At 38.2% G+C, this 22,416-nt stretch overlaps 1 protein-coding gene across 4 annotated transcripts in view; it reads right to left on the reverse strand.

The window, feature by feature from the left end:
* Positions 1 to 9,826, reverse strand: part of ZNF354C (zinc finger protein 354C) — a 44,238-nt gene extending 34,412 nt beyond the window's left edge. The window contains exons 1-2 of one of the 4 annotated variants that reach the window (XM_043467044.1): positions 9,684 to 9,826; positions 7,638 to 7,689 (exon numbers count right to left, since the gene is read on the reverse strand). In XM_043467044.1, the coding sequence (XP_043322979.1) occupies positions 7,638 to 7,670 (33 nt within the window). In that variant the 5' untranslated portion in view covers positions 7,671 to 7,689; positions 9,684 to 9,826. Of the gene's footprint in view, positions 1 to 7,637; positions 7,726 to 9,494 lie in introns of all 4 variants that reach the window. The other 3 variants (XM_043467043.1, XM_043467042.1, XM_043467040.1) reach the window with 3 other exon arrangements.
* Between the last annotated feature and the right edge of the window lie 12,590 nt (positions 9,827 to 22,416).

Genomic DNA, 22,416 nt, shown 5'->3' on the forward strand with positions numbered 1-22,416 from the left:
CACCATCTGCAACCATGATTATGGAGCCCCAAAAAATCAAGTCTGTCACTGTTTCTATTGTTTCCCCATCTATTTGCCATGAAGTGATGGGACTGGATGCCATGATCTTTGTTTTCTGAATGTTGAGTTTTAAGCCAACTTTTTCTCTCTTCTTTCACTTTTATCAAGAGGCTCTTTAGTTCTTCTTCACTTTCTACCATAAGGGTGGTGTCATCTGCATATCTGAGGTTTTTTCATTTTGCATGGTATACTCTGCATATAAGTTAAATAAGCAGGGTGAATATACAGCCTTGATGCACTCCTTTCCCGATTTGGACTAGTCTGTTGTTCCATGTCTGGTTCTAACTGTTAGAAACTGGGAAAGGAGTACATCAAAGGAGTACACCCTGCTTATTTAACTTACATGCAGAGCACATCATGAGAAACGCTGGGCTGGATGAATCCCAAGCTGGAATCAAGACTGCCAGGAGAAATATCAACAACCTCAGATGTGCAGATCCTACCACTCCAATGGCAGAAAGCGAAGAGGACCTGAAGAGTCTCTAAATGAGAGTGAAAGAAGAGAGTGAAAAAGTTGGCTTAAAACTCAACATTCAGAAAACTAAGATCATGGCATCCAATCTCATCACTTCATGGCAAATATAAGGGAAAAAAATGGAAGCAGTGACAGATTTTATTTTCTTGGGTTCCAAAATCACTGCAGACAGTGACTGCAGCCATAAAATTAAGAGATGCTTGTTCCTTGGAAGGAAAGCTATGATAAATGTAAACAGCTTGTTAAAAAGCAGAGTCAAAGCTATGGTTTTTCCAGTAGTCATGCACAGATGTGAGAGTTGGACCATAAAGATGACTGAGTGTTGAAGAATTGATGCCTTCAAACTGTGGTGCTGGTGAAGGTTCTTGAGAGTCCCTTGGACTGCAAGATCAAACCAGTCAATCCTAAAGGAAATCAGTCCTGAATATTCACTGGAAGGACTGATGCTGAAGCCGAAGCTTCAGTACTTTGGCCACCTGAAGCACAGAGCTGACTCATTTGAAAAGACCCTAATGGTGAGAAAGATTGAAGGCAAAAGGAGAAGGGGCAACAGAGAATGAGATAACTGGATGGCCTTGCCTATTCAATGGACATGTATTTTAGCAACAGGAGTTAATGGAGGACAGAGGAGCCTCCTGTGCTGCAGTTCACTGGATCACAAAGAAATGCAGATGACTTACGAAGTGAACAAGAACAAAAAACCATATCATATTCAAACACTGAAAACCAAAGATAAAGAAAAAATACATGTTACTTATAGAGGAACAAACACATGTTATCTAAGAATTACAGATCTCATGAGAGACCACAGAAATATGAAGATAAATATTTAAAGTATTTAAAGGAAACACTAATCTACAGTTCCATACACAGGGAAATCAAAAGTGATGAGAAATACTTTCTCAGACAAAAAATTCATTACCAGCAGATCTGTCCTGCAAGAAAATGATGAAAGAAGTTCTTCAGGGAGAAAGAAAATAACACAGATCGGAAATGTGAATCTACATTAAGGAAGAGTGACAAAGAAGGAATAAATCAAGATATTTTTCTTATTCTTAATTGATCTAAAAGATAGCTGTTTAATTAAAGTAATAATAACAATGTATTTGGTGATTATAGTAAGTGATGAGCAAAATGACTGACAATAATGCCACAAGAGATGGGTGGGAAGAACTGGGATTACTCTGTTAACAAGGTATTTGTAGAATGTAGGAAGTATTATTCAAAGGTAGACTCACAATTAGTGGTAATTTATACTGCAAACTGCAGGACAACCATTTATTTAAAAAAAAAAAAAAAGAAGTATCACTGATATGTAGAGACAGTACAAAATCTGTATTGCCAGTGGTTCGGAGTGGGGCAGGGGAAGATTGTTGAATAGGTGAAGTACAGAGAAATTTTTTGGACAGTGAAACTATTCTGTATGATATTGTAATGGTGGATATAAGACACAATACATTTTTTAAAACTCATAGAAATTTACAACACAAAGAGTGAAATTTAATGTATGCAAATTTTAAAAAGTCATTTAGGATGTTGGGGGATCCCAGAATGGAACACAGAATCTGAGAGAACAATCTAAACATAATACAAATGTATGACATAGCCTGATGAAGGAAGTGGTACAAACGATGCTGACTTTCTTAACTCTGGAAATGAGTGGAGGCTGTAAGACAAAAGAAACTGTTCATAAGTACTGTACTCTGGTTGATAAAGTAGTTTTTTGTTGTTGTTGTCGTCGTTTGGTTGTTGAGTCGTTTATGACTCTTTGCAACTCCAAGGACTGTAGCACGCCAGGCTCCTCTGTCCTTCCAATGAATATTCAGGGTTGATTTCCTTTGGGATTGACTGGTTTAATCTCCTTGCAATCCAAGGGACTCTCAAGAATCTTCCCCAACACCACCAGTTCAAGAGAATTAATTCTTTGGCACGCAGCTTTCTTTATTGGTCCAACTCTCACATCCATACATGACTACTGGAAAAACCATAGTTTTGACTATATGGACCTTTGCCAACAAAGTGATGTCTCTGTTTTTTACACATATAGACTGGAATTGAATGGTTAAAGTCAAAGAATGGTAGATGATGGGAGCTTTGTTTCTCACTGTTGTTGGAATGGGAGGTTACAGGTAAGGAAGGAGAGCAGGCTAGAAAGATCCCTGTGGTAATAAATTAGAGTTGGAGACATCAGCATGAACTAATACATAGCTTAACACAGATACAAGTGGTTACATATAGAAATGTGCACACATACACACAGATGGTTACATATAAAAATACACACACACACATACACACACACAGAGGTTAGTATACACATATATTTCCTTGTCAGCTAAGAGAATCTAAAAGCAAAGACACCCCAGTAGCAATGAGTAAACCTAAGGCCCAGATCTTACTTTTTAGTATCATTCTCCAAGAAAAAGAACCAAGGCTACTAGAGAAATAGCTGATTTTGATACTGGGAAGCCTAGAGCATCTTATAGCACCAAAGGCAAGGAGGTGCTCCAAAAGCAAAACAAAAGAAGTGCACACTGATAGTGGTGTGTCTCAGGGACAGAGTAAAAAGTGAAAGCGCTCCTGCTGATCATAGACGGAACAATCTAAGCGAACAAAATGAAGCAGCACTAGATTATAACCTAAAACATAAACTAAGAACCTGTGAATCCATATTGACACAAAGGGGGAAGAAGTGACAATCCTCCATTCAGAATTCCAGATGATTTAGTAGATTCTCTACACCCAAGGAGGTGGACCATAAACCCCTCCTCCTCCCATGCGGGCTGCACATAGTGCCTTCTGCTCAGAGGACAGTGTGGGCAGATGGAAAAAGAAAGCTTGCCATAGAGCAACCTGGCAAAAATACCTCAGTTAGGTGACTAGGTCAACATCAACAATGATGAGTTATGTTATTAATATGTAGTTTTGATGATGTAATAAGAATTACACTTTACCTCTGTGTAATTCTCCCCAAAACCTGTAACTTCAGCCCTACATTAAGAAAAACATCAGACATATCATAACAGAGGAACATTCTACAAAACATCTATCTAACCAATACTTTTCAAAACTGTTATGGTCATCAAAAAGAGGAAAGATGAGAAACAGCCAGGAGGAGCCTAAGAAAAATATGACAACTAAATGTAATGTGGCATCCTGGATGGGATCCTGGAACAGAAAAAGGACTTCAGAGAAAAACTAAAGAAATCCAAATAAAGCATGGACTTCAGTTAATGACAGTGTATCAATACTGGCTCATTAATTACAATAAATATTTCATAATAATGCAAAAATGTTAGTAATAGGGAAAACCGGGTATAGGGTGTATGGTAATTATGGTAGTATCTTTGCAATCTGAAACTATCCTGAAAAATAATTTTAAAAATAGTGACAAAAGCAAAAACAAATATTGATTTACTGCCCAAAAAAGTTAACTGACAAACTATAAATCAATAGCACCGAGTCCTATGTACCTTTTCCGCACAAGACAAATTATAGGCTGCATGGAAATAGAAGAGAATAAAGAATATTGGTAAAATCTGCACATATCCTGCTTTTTCCAACAATTATCTTTGTTTGCTATTTTATTTTTCTACAGACGCAGAGAGAAATTCGCCTTTTAGGACTCTTAATGAAGAAAGAAGTTGAAATTGAGTATTACCACTGAACTGATTCAAATGAAGTAATGAGACCTGTAATTGGGTCACTTCAGCTCTAACAGACTTAATCAAAAGGGTTAGATACTAAATTACTGGTCCACAATTTGCATCTCCACTGGTTCTGCGTTGCAAACATACTTCTCTACATCTTCCTTTAGCCAAAATCAAGTAAGTCTCTCCAGCTTGGGGATGTGGGAAAGCTCAGACAGTGGAAGTCCTACCTGCTGACAGAGGGTAGCCCAGGTTACTGCTGGGTTTTGCTTTGCAGTGCATTGTGCTGGTTTTACATTCTGGTTTCTGGAAACATCCATCTTCTTGTAACTAAAGAATCGAAGTAAAGTCTACCCTAGAGATTTTAGGACCAAATCTGGCAGATCCTGAAATAATGCTGTAACTAACAATAGTGACAGGTAGCATTTACTGAGATTTAATCTGTACCACGAGCTGCTCTTAATACTCTACATATACTTTTTCAGGGCATGTTAACTGTATAGACTGTCTTGTATGGGTAAAAGTCAGCTGTACTACCATGAGATCGCTTCAGGAAAATTAGAGATACCAAGGGAATATTTCATGCAAAGATGGGCACAATAAAGGACAGAAACGGTATGGACCTAACAGAAGCAGAAGATATTAAGAAGAGGTGGCAAGAACACACAGAAGAACTATACAAAAAAGGATCTTCATGGCCCAGATAACACAATGGTGTGATCACTCACCTAGAGCCAGACATCCTGGAGTGTGAAGTCAAGTGGGCCTTAGGAAGCATCACGACGAACCAAGCTAGTGGAGGTGATGGAATTTCAAGTGAGCTATTTCAAATCCTGAAAGATGATCTTGTGAAAGGGCTGCTCTCAATATGCCAGCAAATTTGGAAAATTCAGCAGTGGCCACAGAACTGGAAAAGGTCAGTTTTCATTCCAATCCCAAAGAAAGGCAATGCCAAAGAATGCTCAAACTACCGCACAACTGCACTCATCTCACAAACTAGCAAAGTAATGCTCAAAATTCTCCAAGCTAGGCTTCAACAGTACGTGAACCAAGAACCTCCAGATGTTCAAGTTGGATTTAGAAAAGGCAGAGAAATCATAGGTCAAATTGCCAACATCCATTGGATCATAGAAAAAGCAAGAGAGTTCCAGAAAAACATCTACTTCTGCTTCATTGACTATGCTGAAGCCTTTGACTGTGCATCACAACAAACTGTGGAAAATTCTGAAAGAGATGGTAATATCAGACCACCTTACCTGCCTCCTGAGAAACCTGTATGCAGGTCAAGAAGCAACAGTTAGAACTGCACATGGAACAACAGACTGGTTCAAAATTGGGAAAGGAGTACGTCAGGGCTGTATACTGTCATCCTGCTTATTTAACTTATATGCAGAGTACATCATGAGAAATGCTGGGCTGGATGAAGCCACATGCTGGAATCAAGATTGTAGGGAGAAATATCAATAACCTTAGATATGCAGCTGACACTACCCTCATAGCAGAAAGTGAAGAGGAACTAAAGAGCCTCTTGATGAAGGTGACAGAGAAGCGTGAAAAAGTTGGCTTAAAACTCAACGTTCAAAAAACGAAGATCATGGCATCCAGTCTCATCACTTCATGGCAAATAGATGGGGAAACAATGGAAACAGTAACACACTTTATTTTCTTGGACTCCAAGATCACTGCAGATGATGACTGCAGCCATGAAATTAAAAGACACTTGCTTCTTGGAAGAAAAGCTATGACAAACCTAGACAGTATATTAAAAAGCAGAAACATTACTTTGCCGAGAAAGGTCCATCTAGTCAAAGCTATGCTTTATCCAGTAGTCATGTATGGATGTGAGAGTCGGACCATAAAGAAAACTGAATGCCAAAGAGCTGATGCTTTTGAACTGTGCTGTTTTGGAAGACTCTTCAGAGTCCCTTGGACTGCAAAAAGATCAAACCAGTCAATCCCAAAGGAAATCAATCCTGAATATTCATTGGAAGGACTGAGGCTGAAGCTGAAGCTCCAATACTTGGGCTACCTAATGTGAGGAGCTGACTCACTAGGAAAGACCCTGATGCTGGGAAAGACTGAAGGCAGAAGAAGACGGGGACGACAGAGGATGAGATGGTTGGATGGTGTCACTAACTTTATGGACATGAGTTTGAGCAAGCTCTGGGAGATGGTAAAATACAGGGAAACCTGGCATGCTGCAGTCCATGGGGTCGCAAAGAGTTGGACACGACTGAGCAACTGAACAACAACAAAACTGTGATTAAGTTAATTGCTTCTCTGTGCCCCAGTTTCCCCATCTGTAAAATGCAGATACTAGCAGTCCTCTATTAGCAAGTTTAAACGAGGCATGTATATTGCTAACCACACTTACAAATGAGAAAACGAAGCAGAGAGGGAGAAAATAATTTTATTTCATCACATTCCTAGTCCACATGTGGACTCATAAAATCAACTTTCAGAGTCCACAATTTCAAACTGTGGGCTACCACTACTTTTTAGAAAAGCAGCCAGTGACAAACAAGGGAAGAAAGTTGGTGTTGGGAGAATGACGGAACTTCCGTGTAGAAATATTTCATAAGAGTTTGGGAATGACAGACTGGATCTTTAGGAAAAAGTTCAGGTCTGAGGAGAGAGATTCGATAAAGATCCTGAGAAAAATGAGAGTTAAATAATGAAAAGAGATCTCAAAAGGACCAAGAAACAAGAGCCAGGGTGAGATCTGAAATAGCAGGGAAAAAACAAAGGAGAAGGAGATAGAGGCACCCAATGGATGAGAGGGACATGAGATGGCCTAGCATCACAGTTGCACAAGACAGAGAAAGTGCCAAGAAAGAGGGAGTCCTTTGTCCTCCCCAATGCCAGCCTGAGAGCCGAGGTCAAGTTCAATTCCTTCTGTGATGCCCACCAGGTATCAGTCCTAACCTTCAGTATCAGCTCAAAATAACTCCACTTCTCCAATCTCTCCCCTGAATTTTCGTGGGCATTTGGTCATTTCCTAAGATCAGTACCAAACTCCCTGAGGACAGAAATAACACCTCTCCTCTGTATCCACGCACCATGCACAGTACCCTGTACACTGTCAGAGCTCCACAAATGCCTGCCGAGCGTGTCTCGTGGCCCCTCCACGGCTTTGCTCCAGTGATACTCTGTCACCTGTGAAGATGAAGATTGCCTATACCCCGTACTCCTCACAAGCACCTATCCTATCTGGAAGCCTATGTTCAGAGCCGACTCAATCTTTGGTCATGAAGTGAGTTTGGGGGTGAATTAAGGGTGACCTCTGTCTAGGGACAGAGGATGCACATTCCTCAGCAACCCCTTGGTAAGTCCAGGATCACGGGAAAAACCTATCAGGCTCTGGAAAGCAAAGTAGCTGGACAAAGAATGGAAATACGTCCACCATCTCTGAACACAGTGGGAAATTCATGAAAAAGACAAAATTTACTTACTGTCATCTGAGCAGGCAGCAAATCTAAGGCCATTCTTTCCTTCTCAGTTTTCCTGTCAAGGGAGAGCAGAGTGCTTGACAAGGTAGGTCTGCAAAGAAAAAAAGGTGTCATGAAGAACTCTGGGGTCAAAGCATGGAAAAAGGAAGTTACAACTACCCATAATGTCCATCAGGTCCGAACAAAGCCATGCCATATAAATGATGCAAACCGAGTTTAAAAGTGTACCTACTAAGCCAATTAAGTTCTAAGACAATTTGCCAACCTCCACCTCTGCCTTGATATTAACCATACTTCTAATTTCCATATATAGATGCTTTTAACATCCACTGGGCTCTATTGGCTATATCTAAGCAAATTGAGACTCATCACAGACTCCTGGAGTCCTGAAGATAGCTTTAAACTATACATTCAAATGGTCACAGTGAATGTGAGTGTCCCAGACTGCCACTTTCAAACATACCTAGCCAATCCTAAGCCTGTTTGCCTTGCTTCACCATTTCCTTCCTGAAGAGACCACAATAAAGGAGCTTGCCCACACGTGTCATCTCTTTTTCTATGGAATTGTTAGGGGAAGCACACTGATTGAAACCGCCCACCCTGGCCAGGCACCATAGCAACCATTTGCATGAGCTGTTTTACAACAGGACGTCCTGGTAAGGAACAGGGAACTAATAAGCCTTTACCAATCAGAAGAATTCAGGAAAGGTCAAAAGGAGACACCATCTGTCCGCACCTCCCAGAATCCTTCTGGCATCCATCTTGGCTGAACAAGGCGTGCACCACCAGAAAGGACTCTGAGTCAGAATGATTGGCTAAGGACAACCTGGAAACTAATCCCATCACCATAAAACCTGAGACTGCCATGTAAAACCCATGTGGCAGAGCAGTTCTCCTGGGTTCCCTGACCCTGACCCTCCTGCTCTCCACCTGGGCGCCCTTTCCCAATAAAATCTCTTGCTTTGCAAGCACATGTGTCTCCTCGGACAATTCAAATTTCCGAGTGTTAGACAAGGGCCCAGTTTCAGGCCCTGGAAGGGGTCCCCCTTCCTGCAACAGAATGGCCAACGCAGGTGCTCCTGAGTGACTCCTTCCTGGACTGCTGTGTTCTTTCCAAGGAACTGTCACACGTAATGCACACCATTTTGGATGCAACTCCTAAACACAAATTCCACCTCTTTTAGCATCCACAGCTCCCCATATCCTTTGTTCTTCATACACAAACCCCAACTGGGAAAGCAAGGTAAGAGACGCAGGCAGAGCACTGTCAGAGAAGAGTGGTGGCCAAGGCTGCCTGCACCAGCCACCTAAGTTTGCGGTCGGTTCCACAGGTATAGCACCTGGCATGAAAGCTCAACAAACTGAGTATGCTGTGTAATGTCAGCCAGAGAAGGAAAGCTGCTATACAAGTGCCATGGTTCCTTTATGACGCACGTCTTCTCCCCATCTTGTATCTTGCATATATTATTTAATCCGCACAACCACTCTAAAAAGTACTGCTACCTCATATTACAGATGTGAGGGAGACTGAGAACCAGAGAGCCTAGTGACCTTCCCCAAGAAACAAAACTGCTAAATATACAGTAGAGGCAAAATAGATCATGGTGGAGTCCAAGGCCCCGGTTAATGGGCAAATTAGCTGTCCACCGGCGCCTCATTTTCTTCATCTGTAAAACAGGATCTACCTGTTATCTGAGGTTGAAATGAGTTCATTCATCCAAGGTGCCAGACTAGTACCCGGCACAGATAAGGTCTCCATAGGCATTGCCATTGTTGCTACTGTCTGTTTCATCAGAAATCTCTGAAAAGCCAGCCACAAAAGACTCCCACCAACAGCAGTCCCGGACCGCCCCAACTCACCTGACTGGGCGCTCCCTGCCCGCGACCCTCCCTGGGGAGGGGTGGAGGTGCGGGCAGGGCAGCGACTCCCCCTGAAGCCTCGCGGCCTGGGCCGTGCAGACCGCCTCCAGACCCACTCGGCCTCGGTATCTCCCCCGTGCCTGCGCGCAGCCCCGCCCGGCCGGCACACCTCCCAGCCCGGACCCGCACACGTGCTGGCTCTGACTGCCGCCGGGAGATGCAACCGAGAGTTTCTCAGTCCCTGGGAGGCCTCCCTAGCAGAGCCGGGATCACCCGCGCCACGAGCCCCGAGAAAGCCGCGAGCCCGCCTTGCAGCCCCGCAAACCCAGGAGAACTACGACTCCCGGCATGCCTCTGGGCTCGCGCCTACTACACTTCCCAGGGGCGCCGCTGGCGCCGCCACTTACGAGATGGAAACGTTCGCTCTTCTGGGGAGCTGTTGGGCCCAGCTGTGCGCTGGGGTTGCCGTGCGAGGGAGCGTTCACAAATAAGGCGGGTGCTTGCTGCCTAAATCAGCTGCGTGACTTGTTTTGTTAGACAGGCAAAATCATTTGAATAAAACCCCTGAATTTTGACGCCTTTAAGGTCTGTGCGCCCTAGCTCCTACCAGTTAGTTTTGAATTTTTAATTATTTTAATGTGTACACGGAGGATAATGTATGAACAGGTATGTTTAAGCACAATAAAACTAACACCCATATACTCAACATTCTGCTTCAAAAGAGAACTTGACCAGAATCTTGGAAGACCTGTCCACGATGCTCCCGATTTTTCTATACTGTGTTAAGCATTTCTTGGCTTAGCCTGATTAGTACATCTCAAGTAGGTGCCCCTAACACAGTGTGTTTACTTTTGCAAGGTGTTTCATCTTTATGTAAATAGAATCTGCTATATGTTTTTCTGTGACATGCGGAATGTGACTTACATGCTAAACTTATTAGGTTCACCTATCTTCATATATGAAAAGTTTATTCATTTTCACTGTTGTATGATTGCATTATTCGTTCATTTAACAAGGTATATTTAACACTTGTTTTGCACCTGGCGTTGTTGTAGATGCTAGAAATAAACCAGTAAATAAAACTGGCACAGCCTCTGCATTCATGCAGCTTAAATTGTCAAAGGGAGAGAAAGAAGAAAAATAATAGCAAAAATAACTCAGCCATTAAAAGAAAAAAAGAATGAAATAATGCCATTTGCAGCAAAATACATAGGCCTAGAGATTATCATACTAAGTGAAATAAAGCAGGCAGAGAAAGACAAGTATCATATGGTATCACTTATATGTGACATCTAAAAAGTGATACAAATGAATTTATTTACAAAACAGAAACAGATTCACAGGCACAGAAAACAAATTTATGGTTACCAAACAGAAAAGGGGTAGAGGAGGGTTAAGTTAGAATTTAGGGATTTTCAAATACAAACTACATAAAATAAACAAGGTCCTACTGTATAGTACAGGGAACTATATTCAATATCTTGTAATGAACTATAAGGGAAAATAATCTGAAAAAGAATATGTCTAGCTGCATAACTGAATCACTTTGCTATACACCAGAAACTAACAAAACATTGTAAATCAACTCTATGTAAATAAAATAAATAAATGGTATATATTTAGATACTGACGCATGCTAATAAGAACAAGAAAGGGGACCAGGACCGTTGATGAGAGCGATTTTACAATTTTACACAAAGTGGTTAAGACATGTTTGACCGACAAGGTCAAGCATTTGAAGAAGGACCTGCGGAAGATGAGAAGTGAGCCAAACTAAATACTGGTGGAAAGCTTTCTGACAGACCAACAGGCAGATGCCCTAAGGTAGGAACATACCTGGCCTATTGAGGAGACAGTAAGATTACAGTTGCTGAAACAGAAGTAAGGAGACAGAGAAGTAGGAGATCAGAGGCAAGAGGACTAAATTTATAGGCTCTTACTGGTCATTATGCCACTGGATTTGACTCTGAAAGAGAATGCTCTGGGCACTGCAGAGATAAACTCTTATGTCATTTTTTTAGTGATCACTGACTGCTGAGCTGAGAATAAACTAAAAGTTCAAAGGAAGAAGTAGAGCGACTAAGACTAGAAGGCTATTGTAGTAAATCTGTGAGAGAAGACAGGAGTTTGGACTGAGTAGAAGTTATGAGAAGTGTCTGGAAATACTAAAATTCAAAATATGGAAAAGATGAGAATGTGAACATTGGAATATTATGTTTTTCAACTAGGAAGTACATCTATTCCTTTTAAATAGTCCTGGTAATTATATTAATTTTTTAAAAATATTCTTTATGCTCTGTTTGTCTGATTATAAAAATTAAGAATTAGCTTGTCTCTTAGCCACCTCAATGAGAAGCCCATGCACTGCAATGAAGAGTAGCCCCCACTTGCTGCAACTAGAGAAAAGTCCTTGCAGCAACAAAGACCCAGCGCAGCCAGTAAATAAATTCATTTAAAAAAAAAATTAGCTTGTCTCTTGATGTCCTTTTGCTGACCTAAAACAAATACACAGCCAGTTTTTTTCTCCAGCAAAATGGGTGTATTCAGGATTAACAAAGAATCACAATTTGAGGTCTATAAGCATGGCTGTGCAAGTCCTCAGCAAACATGGAGAAGAACTGTTTTATAGTGAGAAGAAGCTAAGACGGCTATGATAAAGAGCCCATGGTGTTTTCCTTGGCTGAGTCCCGACAGACTCTCACTGGCTGATCTGTTGCTGGCGAAGAAGGGGAAGTCTTTGCTTTTGCTGTTGAGTTCTTCCTGTTGTAGGGGTGAGAGCACCCCCTTCTGGTCTCCTATCTCTATTTAATTGAGGTTTCTGTTTATTGCTTTCTTACACTTTGTATTTGGGTTGGCCAAAAAATTCATTCAGGTTTCTGAATATTCCAATATTTTAAACCAAACACAATTTCATTTTCTGTCCCATTTAAAATTTAAAAAATATGAGCTAATAGGCTATCTAATTTTAGTACTTCTGTATTCCATTTTCTCTCTCAGCTGTGAATTTTGGTAATTTCCTTAAGTTTTATAATTTATTTGCAATTAAGTTTATATTTAATCAGTCTCTTTACTGATGATGAAATGCTTGTGCTGAGTTGTATCCGACTCTTTTCAACCCCATGGACTAGCCCACTAGGCCCCTGTGTCTTTGGATTTTTCCAGGCAAGGATACTAGAGTGGGGCGTCATTTCTTTCTCCAGGAGATCTTCCCGACCCAGGGATTGAATCCAGGCCCCTTGTGTCTCCTGCAATAGCAGATGGATTCTTGACCATGTCTATCCCATCACTTCCTAATTTTCGCTTTTGGTCTTGACATTTCTGTTTCTTTCTCACATTGTCACAGTCTAGTTTTTATCTGTGCCCTCTCAGTTATTCCATGAACCTCTTTTACTTACTTTTCTGGAGACAGCTGAAGCCAATCTCATTTTTCTTTTCTTTTAGGAAACCTTCTTCTGTTTATTTCTCTACATTGACTTATATAAATCTTCCCCCACTCCCCATTTCCTGTATCTTTAAGTACTTTTTTCTGTTTCTCCCCCCGTGGCTAGCACTTGGTTTTTTTTCCATTATTTTTGTCTGGGACAATAGAAAGGATAAGGCTCAATTCTATTTTTTCTGCTTTCTTCACTGCCAACATATTAAACTGTTATTCTTGGTGTACAGCTTTCATGACAATGTGAAAACCTCACGTTTAATTCTTTGTCCTTGCCTCCATTTTATGGGAGGGGTTTCAAATTTATCTTCCAAGTTAAAAAAATAAAGGACTATTCTTCCACTTTTTTTTTCTAATGTAGTTCACTGCTTTAAAATAAATGACCATCTACTTTATTTGAAAAAATGTCTGCACTACATACAGCATCCATGAAATAGTAAGAAACCTTGACCCAGCAGGCTGCTTGGGTCCACTGTAGTGTAACTGAAGGTCAACTACTTTCTCCCTTCTTTCTTGCCTCCCTTTCTGCCATCTTCCCTTCCTTTTTTTTTTTTTAAAAACAGTGGGAAAATAAGAAGAAAAATGGTAGAAAAGAAAAAAATAGGAATTGTTTCCAACTATTCAAAATTTGAAAGGCTAAAATGAAATACATATGAAGTATTTAAAATTAAATGACAGCTTCTCTTCCATCTTCTCTCAATCAGCTGAAAGATTGGAAGCTTGCTGCTGTAAGCTGTGTATCATGCCAGGATTCGTGACCTCCGGAGGAGAGGATTTCGATCCCCGGGTCAGAGACAAGGCTTAACTACTTGGAGCTTTTTGTGTAGCAAAATTTTATTGAAGTATAATAGAGACATGGAAAGCTTCTGACATAGACTTCGGAAGGGGACAGAGTGTCCCCTTGCTGATTTTCAGCAAGGTGTTTTATGTCTGTTGGAAAGCTATTTAATGAAGTGAGAGACACCTCAAGGCTGAGGGAGTTTCACCAGGCCCCTCGTCCACAATACGCACTTTGAGATAGGAGGTATGTCATCGCCCAGCCAGAAAACAATTGACAGGAATTCTGGTTTGTTGAGACCAAGGTTTGAGAAAAGAAAAAAAGTTAGTCTTAGGTGGAACCATTTTGAAGAAAGGCAAATTCCTAAGCAAATACAAAGTTTCATTAACATAAGAAAAATGCATTGGTTAGCTCAAGGCAGAACCAGTTGTCAATACAGAATTGAAAGAAGCCTCTTTTAATTTTGTGTAGAGAAGCAAAAAACATCTGCCACTTGCAGTTTATTTCCTTCTGCCGCTTGGAGACCTCTGGCCTTCCTGCCTGTTACCCTCTCAATCTTAATGACATCCATCCCTATGTGTATATGTGCAATTGAGGCTGATGGACTGGCCAGATTTGGGGAACACTGGCATACTGTTTAAAATGCCATCCAAATACTACTGCAAACCTGAGTGTTATAATAGAAACATGCAATAAGTTATTTATATCTTCCTGTCCTATATATATAAACTCTTAGACGTTTAAAGGATATTTGTACAAACACATTTAAGAGTGATTGCAAGGAATTCCCTGGTGATTGAGTGGTTGGCAATCCGCTTGCCAGTGCAGGGACATGGGTTCGACCCTGGTCCAAGAAGATTCTACATGCCACGGGCAGCTAAGCCCAAGCCCGTGTGCCACAGCCGCTGAGCCTGCCCACTAGAGCCCTTGAGCTGCAACTACTGAAGCCTAGGTACCTAGAGCCCATGGTCCACAAGAGAAGATACTGTGACAAGCCTGCGCACCACCACAGAGTAGCCCCTGCTCACTGCAGACAGAAATAAGCCCACACACAGCACTGAAGAGCCAGCACAGCCAAAAATAAAAATAAAAGTGGCTGCAAAATTTGTTTAGAAAAAATAACCCACTGACCTAAATGAAGAGAAGTACAGGCTGGATGGTGCTGAAATATAGGGACCCAGGGGGTAATTCTATCCAGGTCTTTCCATCACAACTCTATAAATTTACGGGGTGAGTCATGAAAATCTACAAACGATTTTTATTATGTACAATCTATTTGCTTAAAAGAAATGGAAGCTTTGCTAGCTTGTTTTCCTTTGCCCATATCTTTCTACCGAAGTAGAGATCACAAAACAGATGTTGGAGCACTGACAATTTCTAGACTTCTGGCCACAGGCACGACAAGGGTTTGTTCTGTTTAAGAAACAGCAAGTTTTTTGGATGTGGCATGTAATAAGCACTTAAAGAATATTTTTGGAATAAACAAAAATCGGATAAAAATCATGCATGGTTGTTTGGATAACAAAAATGTTTCTTTAGATAATTCTTGGAGGTGAGGAAGCAATGGTGGTATAGTCTACAGCTCCCACCTTTAAAAAAACAATAAAGGGCATGGAACAGGAGAGGCAGTGGGGTTCTTAAAATTGATATAAAACCACCACCAGAAAGAGAAAGTACAGCCTATGTGTGAAAATATACAAAAGTTTACTGGTATTTAAGAGAACCATATATAGGTAAGTGCTTAAAAGTACATGTGGGATATATAAACAACTTCCATAGCTCAATAACAACAACAAAACCATGCAATTCAAAAACTGGCAAAAGTTTTAAATAAACAGTTCTCCAAATAAAATGCATACAATACAAATGGCGAAATAAGCATATTAAAAGTTGCTCGACATCCCTAGTCATTAGAGGAATGCAACTCATAACCATAATGAGATATCATTTCACAACTGTTAGAACAGTTATTATAAAAAAAGAAAAAGAAAAGAAGTGTTAACAACTGTTGCTGAAAATGTAGATAATAGAACCCACATTCAAATTAGAACCCTTGTACATTGCTGATGAGAATGTAAAATGCTGCATCCTCTGTGGGAAATAGTTTGACAGTGTCATATAAAGGTTAATATCTACTTCTCAAATGATGATGCAATCCCACGCTTAGGTATTTACCCAAGCAGAAATGAAAACAATATTCACACAAAAACCTGTATGCAATTGTTTGCAGCAGCCTTATTCATAACTTCCCAAAATTGGAAATAACCCAAATGTTCCTCAAGTGGAGAATAATAAACCATGGTACACTCATATAATGGAGTATCACTCAGCAATTAAAAGGTACAAAATACTGATACACACAACATGGGGTAATCTCAAATGTACTAGTCTAAGAAAATGTAGCCAGACATATGATACTCCATAAAAGGGAAAACTATGGGATAGTAATTGAAACCAGGGAGTCAAACAGATACATGTATGCGGGTGTTCATAACAGCATTATTTACAGTAGCCAGTAGCCAAAAGTCCATTGATTCATGAATGGATAAACAAAACGTGGTCTTCATATGCAATGGAATTTTATTCAGCCTTAAAAAAGGAAGGAAATTCTGATAACATGTTATGACATGGATGAATCTTGAGGACATTACACAAGTGAAATAAGCCAGACACAGAAAGAAATACATTGTATGATTCCACTTATCTGAACTAAGTAGGAAAGGCAAATTCATAGAGACAGAAGGTAGAACAGAAGTTACCAGGAGCTAGGGGAAGGGTAAAATGGAGAGTGACTTCTTAATGAGTACAGAATTTTTGTTTGAGATGATGACAATGTTCTAGAAATAGATATGGTGATGGTTACACCCACATTATGACTTCACACATTGCTACTAAACCATACACTGTAAAGTGGTTAAATGACAACTTTTAAGTTATAAATATTTTACAAAAAAATTTTTTTAAAGTACATGCAGGATGCAAGAGGGCATTACTGAGAAGGTAATGCTTCAGGGGAAGATTGTTAACAGAAACAGGTGTAGAAACCATATTTCAAGGGAGGAAATATAAGATCCTGCAAAAGAAAAAAATCACTCTAAGTATTTTAGACCCCACAATTCTTCTCCCCAGCCCTCAAGAAATCTAGTCAATAAATCATACTTTGCTACACAGAAAGAACTAGGTGTAGTTCTTTCTTGAATTAGAAATCTTGGACACAATCCAAACTTGTTGTGACAGAAAGGAAACACACCACTTTGCTGGGAATCTTAGAGGATAATTCTGGGACAATTTCAGCATCAAATTAAATAATGATATTAGCAGATTACAGTCCACTGATGAAACAAAAAACTGTGCTTCCAGAATCACAGAAATTAACAGAAAAAGAAACTCTTCCCTAAAGTAGAGAGTCAATTATTAAGTGTAGAAAAAAATGACAGAATTAGAAAATTTCCAGTTGAAAACTATTATTATCATAGTTTATTTTATATAATAGTTTATATTGTATATCTTATATATTATAATATATAATATAATAATATATAATAGTTTATTGTGTATTATATATAATTACAAATATAATTATATAATATATAATATTATATATACTGTATATTATATATGTTATATATTATTATATTTATTATATACATTATGTATATTTTATATAATATACAATTATATAGTATATATAATATATAATATTATATATTAATATATAATTAACATATAATATACTATATAATATATACTATATACTTATACTTATGTATATACTTATATATACTTATCTTACATTAAATATCAATTAATTAACATATATTATATATGATATATATTGTATATTATAATAGATATAATACAATATATTAATATATATAATTAATATACAATATACTATATAATTGTATACTATATACTTATACTTATGTATATACTTATCTATACTTATCTATATATACTTATATACATTAAATATCAATTAATTAACATATATATGATATATATTGTATATTATAATAGATATAATACAATATATTAATATATAATTAATATATAATATACTATATAATTATATACTATATACTTATACTTATGTATATACTTATATATACTTATCTATATATACTTATATACATTAAATATCAATTAATTAACATATATTATATATGATATATATTGTATATTATAATAGATATAATACAATATATTAATATATAATTAATATACAATATACTATATAATTATATACTATATACTTATACTTATGTATATACTTAAATATACTTATCTATATATACTTACATATATTAAATATCAATTAACATATATTATATATGATATATATTATATATTATAATAGATATAATACTATATATCAATATATAATTAATATACAATATACTATATAATTGTATACTATATACTTATACTTATGTATATACTTATCTATACTTATCTATATATACTTATACATATATATTAAATATTAATTAATTAATATCATATACAATATAATAGATAGGATACTATATATTAATATATAATTAATATATAATATACTATATAATAATATACTATATACTTATATATATGTATATACAAATGTATATATGTGTATATACATATATATATACTTATAAGCATATACTTATACTTAGTATATAATTATATATTATATACTATATATACTATATAATCAATATTATATATTAATTATATATATTTATATATTAATTATATAATTAATATCATATATTACAATTTATATATATAAATTAATTTATATATATTACATATATAGTATATATAATATATATGTAATATATTATATAATAATATATCATATATGTAATATAATATAATTTATTTATAGTTATATATAATAAATGTAGAATATATTGTTATATATGATATATTATTACTTGTATTTTATAATATATAATGTTAATTAATATATATTAAAATATATTATAATAATATATTATAATGAATGACTTACTACATATATAATATATAATATGATTTTTATATCATATGATTTATATATTTATTTTTAGTTATTTATTTATATATTATATTATATAATAGTTTATATTATTACCATTATAATAACAATTGATTAAAGCAAGTGCCACCAACAGATACTAAAACTCGTGGTGGAGAGCTTGACCAGTAAAACATATATATGCACACACTCATAGGATTTCCTCTCAAGATACTTAAGATTACAATGAGAAAACTGGTAACTTTACAGTGAGCTATCAGGCAGATACCATCTTAATCAATAGAGCAATGTTAAATTTACCAGCAATAGGTTAATTCAATATCACAAACCTCCTAATATGATAATATAATGTACTGAAAAGAATACAATACTACTTTGGTGATTTTCTTACCAAAAAGCATAACATAAATTTAATCATGAGGAAACATTTGACACATTCAATGGAGGGACAATTGAGAAACAAAATGACCTATTCAACACACAGATATTCATGAGAAAACACCTGTTTGATAATGCAACCCAAACCACCTGAAAAGATGAATATTTTAAATAATCTAATCACTTTGAACACTATAAATATATCAGGCATGTCAATTATTACAAAAATAAAGCATGTTTTGCTTTTTCAGTTTGCTTTGAAAATGGCCTATTAAGAAGATATGAAAATGGACATTTTTCTCTTTTGCTTATATTCTGAACAAGTCTCTTTGAGAATAAGAGAAGTGAGGCAAAGAAAATCTATTGACAACTTAATGATGATTGTTATTTCTTTGCTTTGTTCTCTTATGATATGCACATGTTTGGTTTATGACATGTGAACTTGCAATAGGAACCAACATTCTCTTTCTCTGGTGATCTAGGGAGATGAATAGGAAGGGAAGGTGTAGACAGAAGGAAGACGCTGATGGTTCCGGTAATGAGACACGTTTAAATTTAAAGATGGCCTGAAGAATGCTATGACTGTGGTTTTCATTCTGTCTGCCCTCTGAGGGATAAGGAAAAGAGGCTTATGGAAGCTTCCTGGTGGGAGAGACTGACTGAGGCGGAAACTGGGTCCTGCTCTGATGGGCAGGACCATGCTCAGTAAATCTTTAATCCAATTTTCTGTTGATGGGCGGGGCTGTGTTCCCTCCCTGTTGTGTGACCTGAGACCAAACTATGGGGGAGGTGATGAAGATAACGGTGACCTCCTTCAAAAGGCCCCGTGCACCCAGCGCCACACTCAGAGCCCCCGATCCTGCAGCAGGCCACCGCTGACCCACACCTGTGCTGGAGACTCCTGGACACTCACAGGCAAGTCTGGGTCAGTCTCTTGTGAGGCCACTGCTCCTTTCTGCTGGGTTCTGGTGTGCATAAGGTTCTGTTTGTGCCCTCCAAGAGTCTGTTTTCCCAGTCCTGTGTTAAGTTCTGTAATCAAATCCCACTGCCCTCCAATGTCAAACTCCCTTGGGGTTCTCAGTTCTTCTGCCAGATCCCCAGGTTGGGACATCTGTTGTGGGTCCTAGAACTATCTTAATAGTGAGAGAATTTATTTGGTATAATTGTTCTGCAGTTTGTGGGTCATCTGCTCAGCAGCTGTATGGTGGGCTTAATGGTGACCTCCTCCAAGAGGGCTTATGCCACACCCAGGACGGCTGCACCCAGAACCCAGCCCCTGTGGCAGGCCACTGCTGACCTGAATCTCCGCAGGAGACACTCAAACACTCAAAGGCAGGTCTGGCTCAGTCTCTGTGGAGTCTCCTGGTGTGCACAAGGTTTTGTTTGAGCCCTCCAAGCATCTATGGTGGGTATGGGTTTTTATTCTAAACGTGATTTCACCCCTCCTACTATCTTGCTGGGGCTTCTCCTTTGCCCTTGGACGTGGGGTATCTTTTCTTGGTGGGATCAAATATTCTCCTGTTGATTGTTGTTCAGCAGCAAGTTGTAATTTTAGGTTCTCACAGGAGAAGATAAGCGCACATCCTTCTACGCCACCATTGTGAATCTTCTTTTGAATCACAGAAAACTAATCAAACTGATCACATGGACCACAGCCTTGTCTAACTCAATGAAACTATAAGCCATGCCGTGTAGGGCCACCAAAGATGGATGGGGCATGGTAGAGAGTTCTGACAAAATGTGATCCACTGGAGAAGAAAATTGCAAACCACTTCAGTATACTTGCCATGAGAACCCCATGAACAGTATGAAAAGTCAAAAAGATATGACACTGAAAGAGGAGCTCCCCACTTTGGGAGATGCCCAATTTGCTACTGGAGAAGAGTGGAGAAATAACACCAGAAAGAATGAAGTGATGGAGCCAAAGCAAAAACAGTGCCCAGCTGTGGATGTTACTGGAAACAGAAGTAAAGTCTGATGCTATAAGGAACAATATTGCATTGGAACCTGGAATATTAGGTCCATGAATCAAGGCAAATTGGAAGTGGTCAAAAAGGAGATGGCAAGAGTGAACATTGACATTTTTGGAATCAATGAACTAAAATGGATGGGAAAGGGTGACTTTAACTCAGATGACCATTATATCTACTACTGTGGGCAAGAATCCTTAGAAGAAATGGAGTAGCGATCATTGTCAACAAAAGAGTCTAAAATGCAGTACTTGGATGTAATCTCAAATATGACAGAACAATCTCTGTTCATTTCTAAGGCAAACAATTCAATATCACAGTAATCCAAGTCTATGCCTCAACCAGTAATGCTGAAGAAGCTGAAGTTGAATGGTTCTGTAAAGACCTACAAGACCTTCTAGAACTAACACCCAAAAAAGATGTCCCTTTCATTTCAGGGCACTGGAATGCAAAAGTAGGAAGTCAAGAGATACCTGGAGTAACAGGCAAATTTGGCCTTGGAATACAAAATGAAGCAGAGCAAAGGCTAACAGAGTTTTGTCAAAAGAATGCATTGGTCATAGCAAACTCCCTCTTCCAACAACAAAAGAGAAGACTCTACACATGGACATCACCAGATGGTCAACACCGAAATCAGACTGATTATATTCTTTGCAGCCAAAGATGGAGAAGCTCTATACAGTCAGCAAAAACAAGACTGGGAGCTGACTGTGGCTCATCATGAACTTCTTATTGCCAAATTCAGACTGAAATTTAAGAAAGTAGGGCACACCACTAGACCATTTAGGTATGATCTAAATCTAATCCCTTAGGATTATACAGTGGAAGTGACAAATAGTTTCAAGGGATTAGATCTGAAAGACAGAGTGCCCGAAGAACAATGGATGGAGGTTCATGACATTGTACAGGAGGCAGTAATCAAGACCATCCCCAAGAAAAAGAAATGCAAAAATGCAAAATGGTTGTCTGAAGAGGCCTTACAAATAGCTGTGAAAGGAAGAGAAGCCAAAGGTAAAGGAGAAAAGGAAAGATATATCCATTTGAATGAGTTCCAAAGAATAGCAAGGAGAGACAAGAAAGCCTTCCTCAGTGATCAATGCAAAGAAATAGAGGAAAACAATGGAATGGGAAAAACTAGAGATCTCTTCAAGAAAATAGAGATACCAAGGAACATTTCACTCAAGATGGGCACAATAAAGGACAGAATGGTATGGACCTAACAGAAACAGAAGAGGTGTTTAAGAAGAGGTGGCAAGAATACACAGAAGAACTGTACAAAAAAGATCTTCACGACCCAGATAACCACGATGGTGTGATCACTCACCTAGAGCCAGAAATCCTGGAATGTGAAGTCAAGT

The sequence above is a fragment of the Cervus canadensis genome, chromosome 4 (genome assembly GCF_019320065.1).
Source record: "Cervus canadensis isolate Bull #8, Minnesota chromosome 4, ASM1932006v1, whole genome shotgun sequence".
In the NCBI taxonomy this organism is placed as follows: domain Eukaryota; kingdom Metazoa; phylum Chordata; class Mammalia; order Artiodactyla; family Cervidae; genus Cervus; species Cervus canadensis.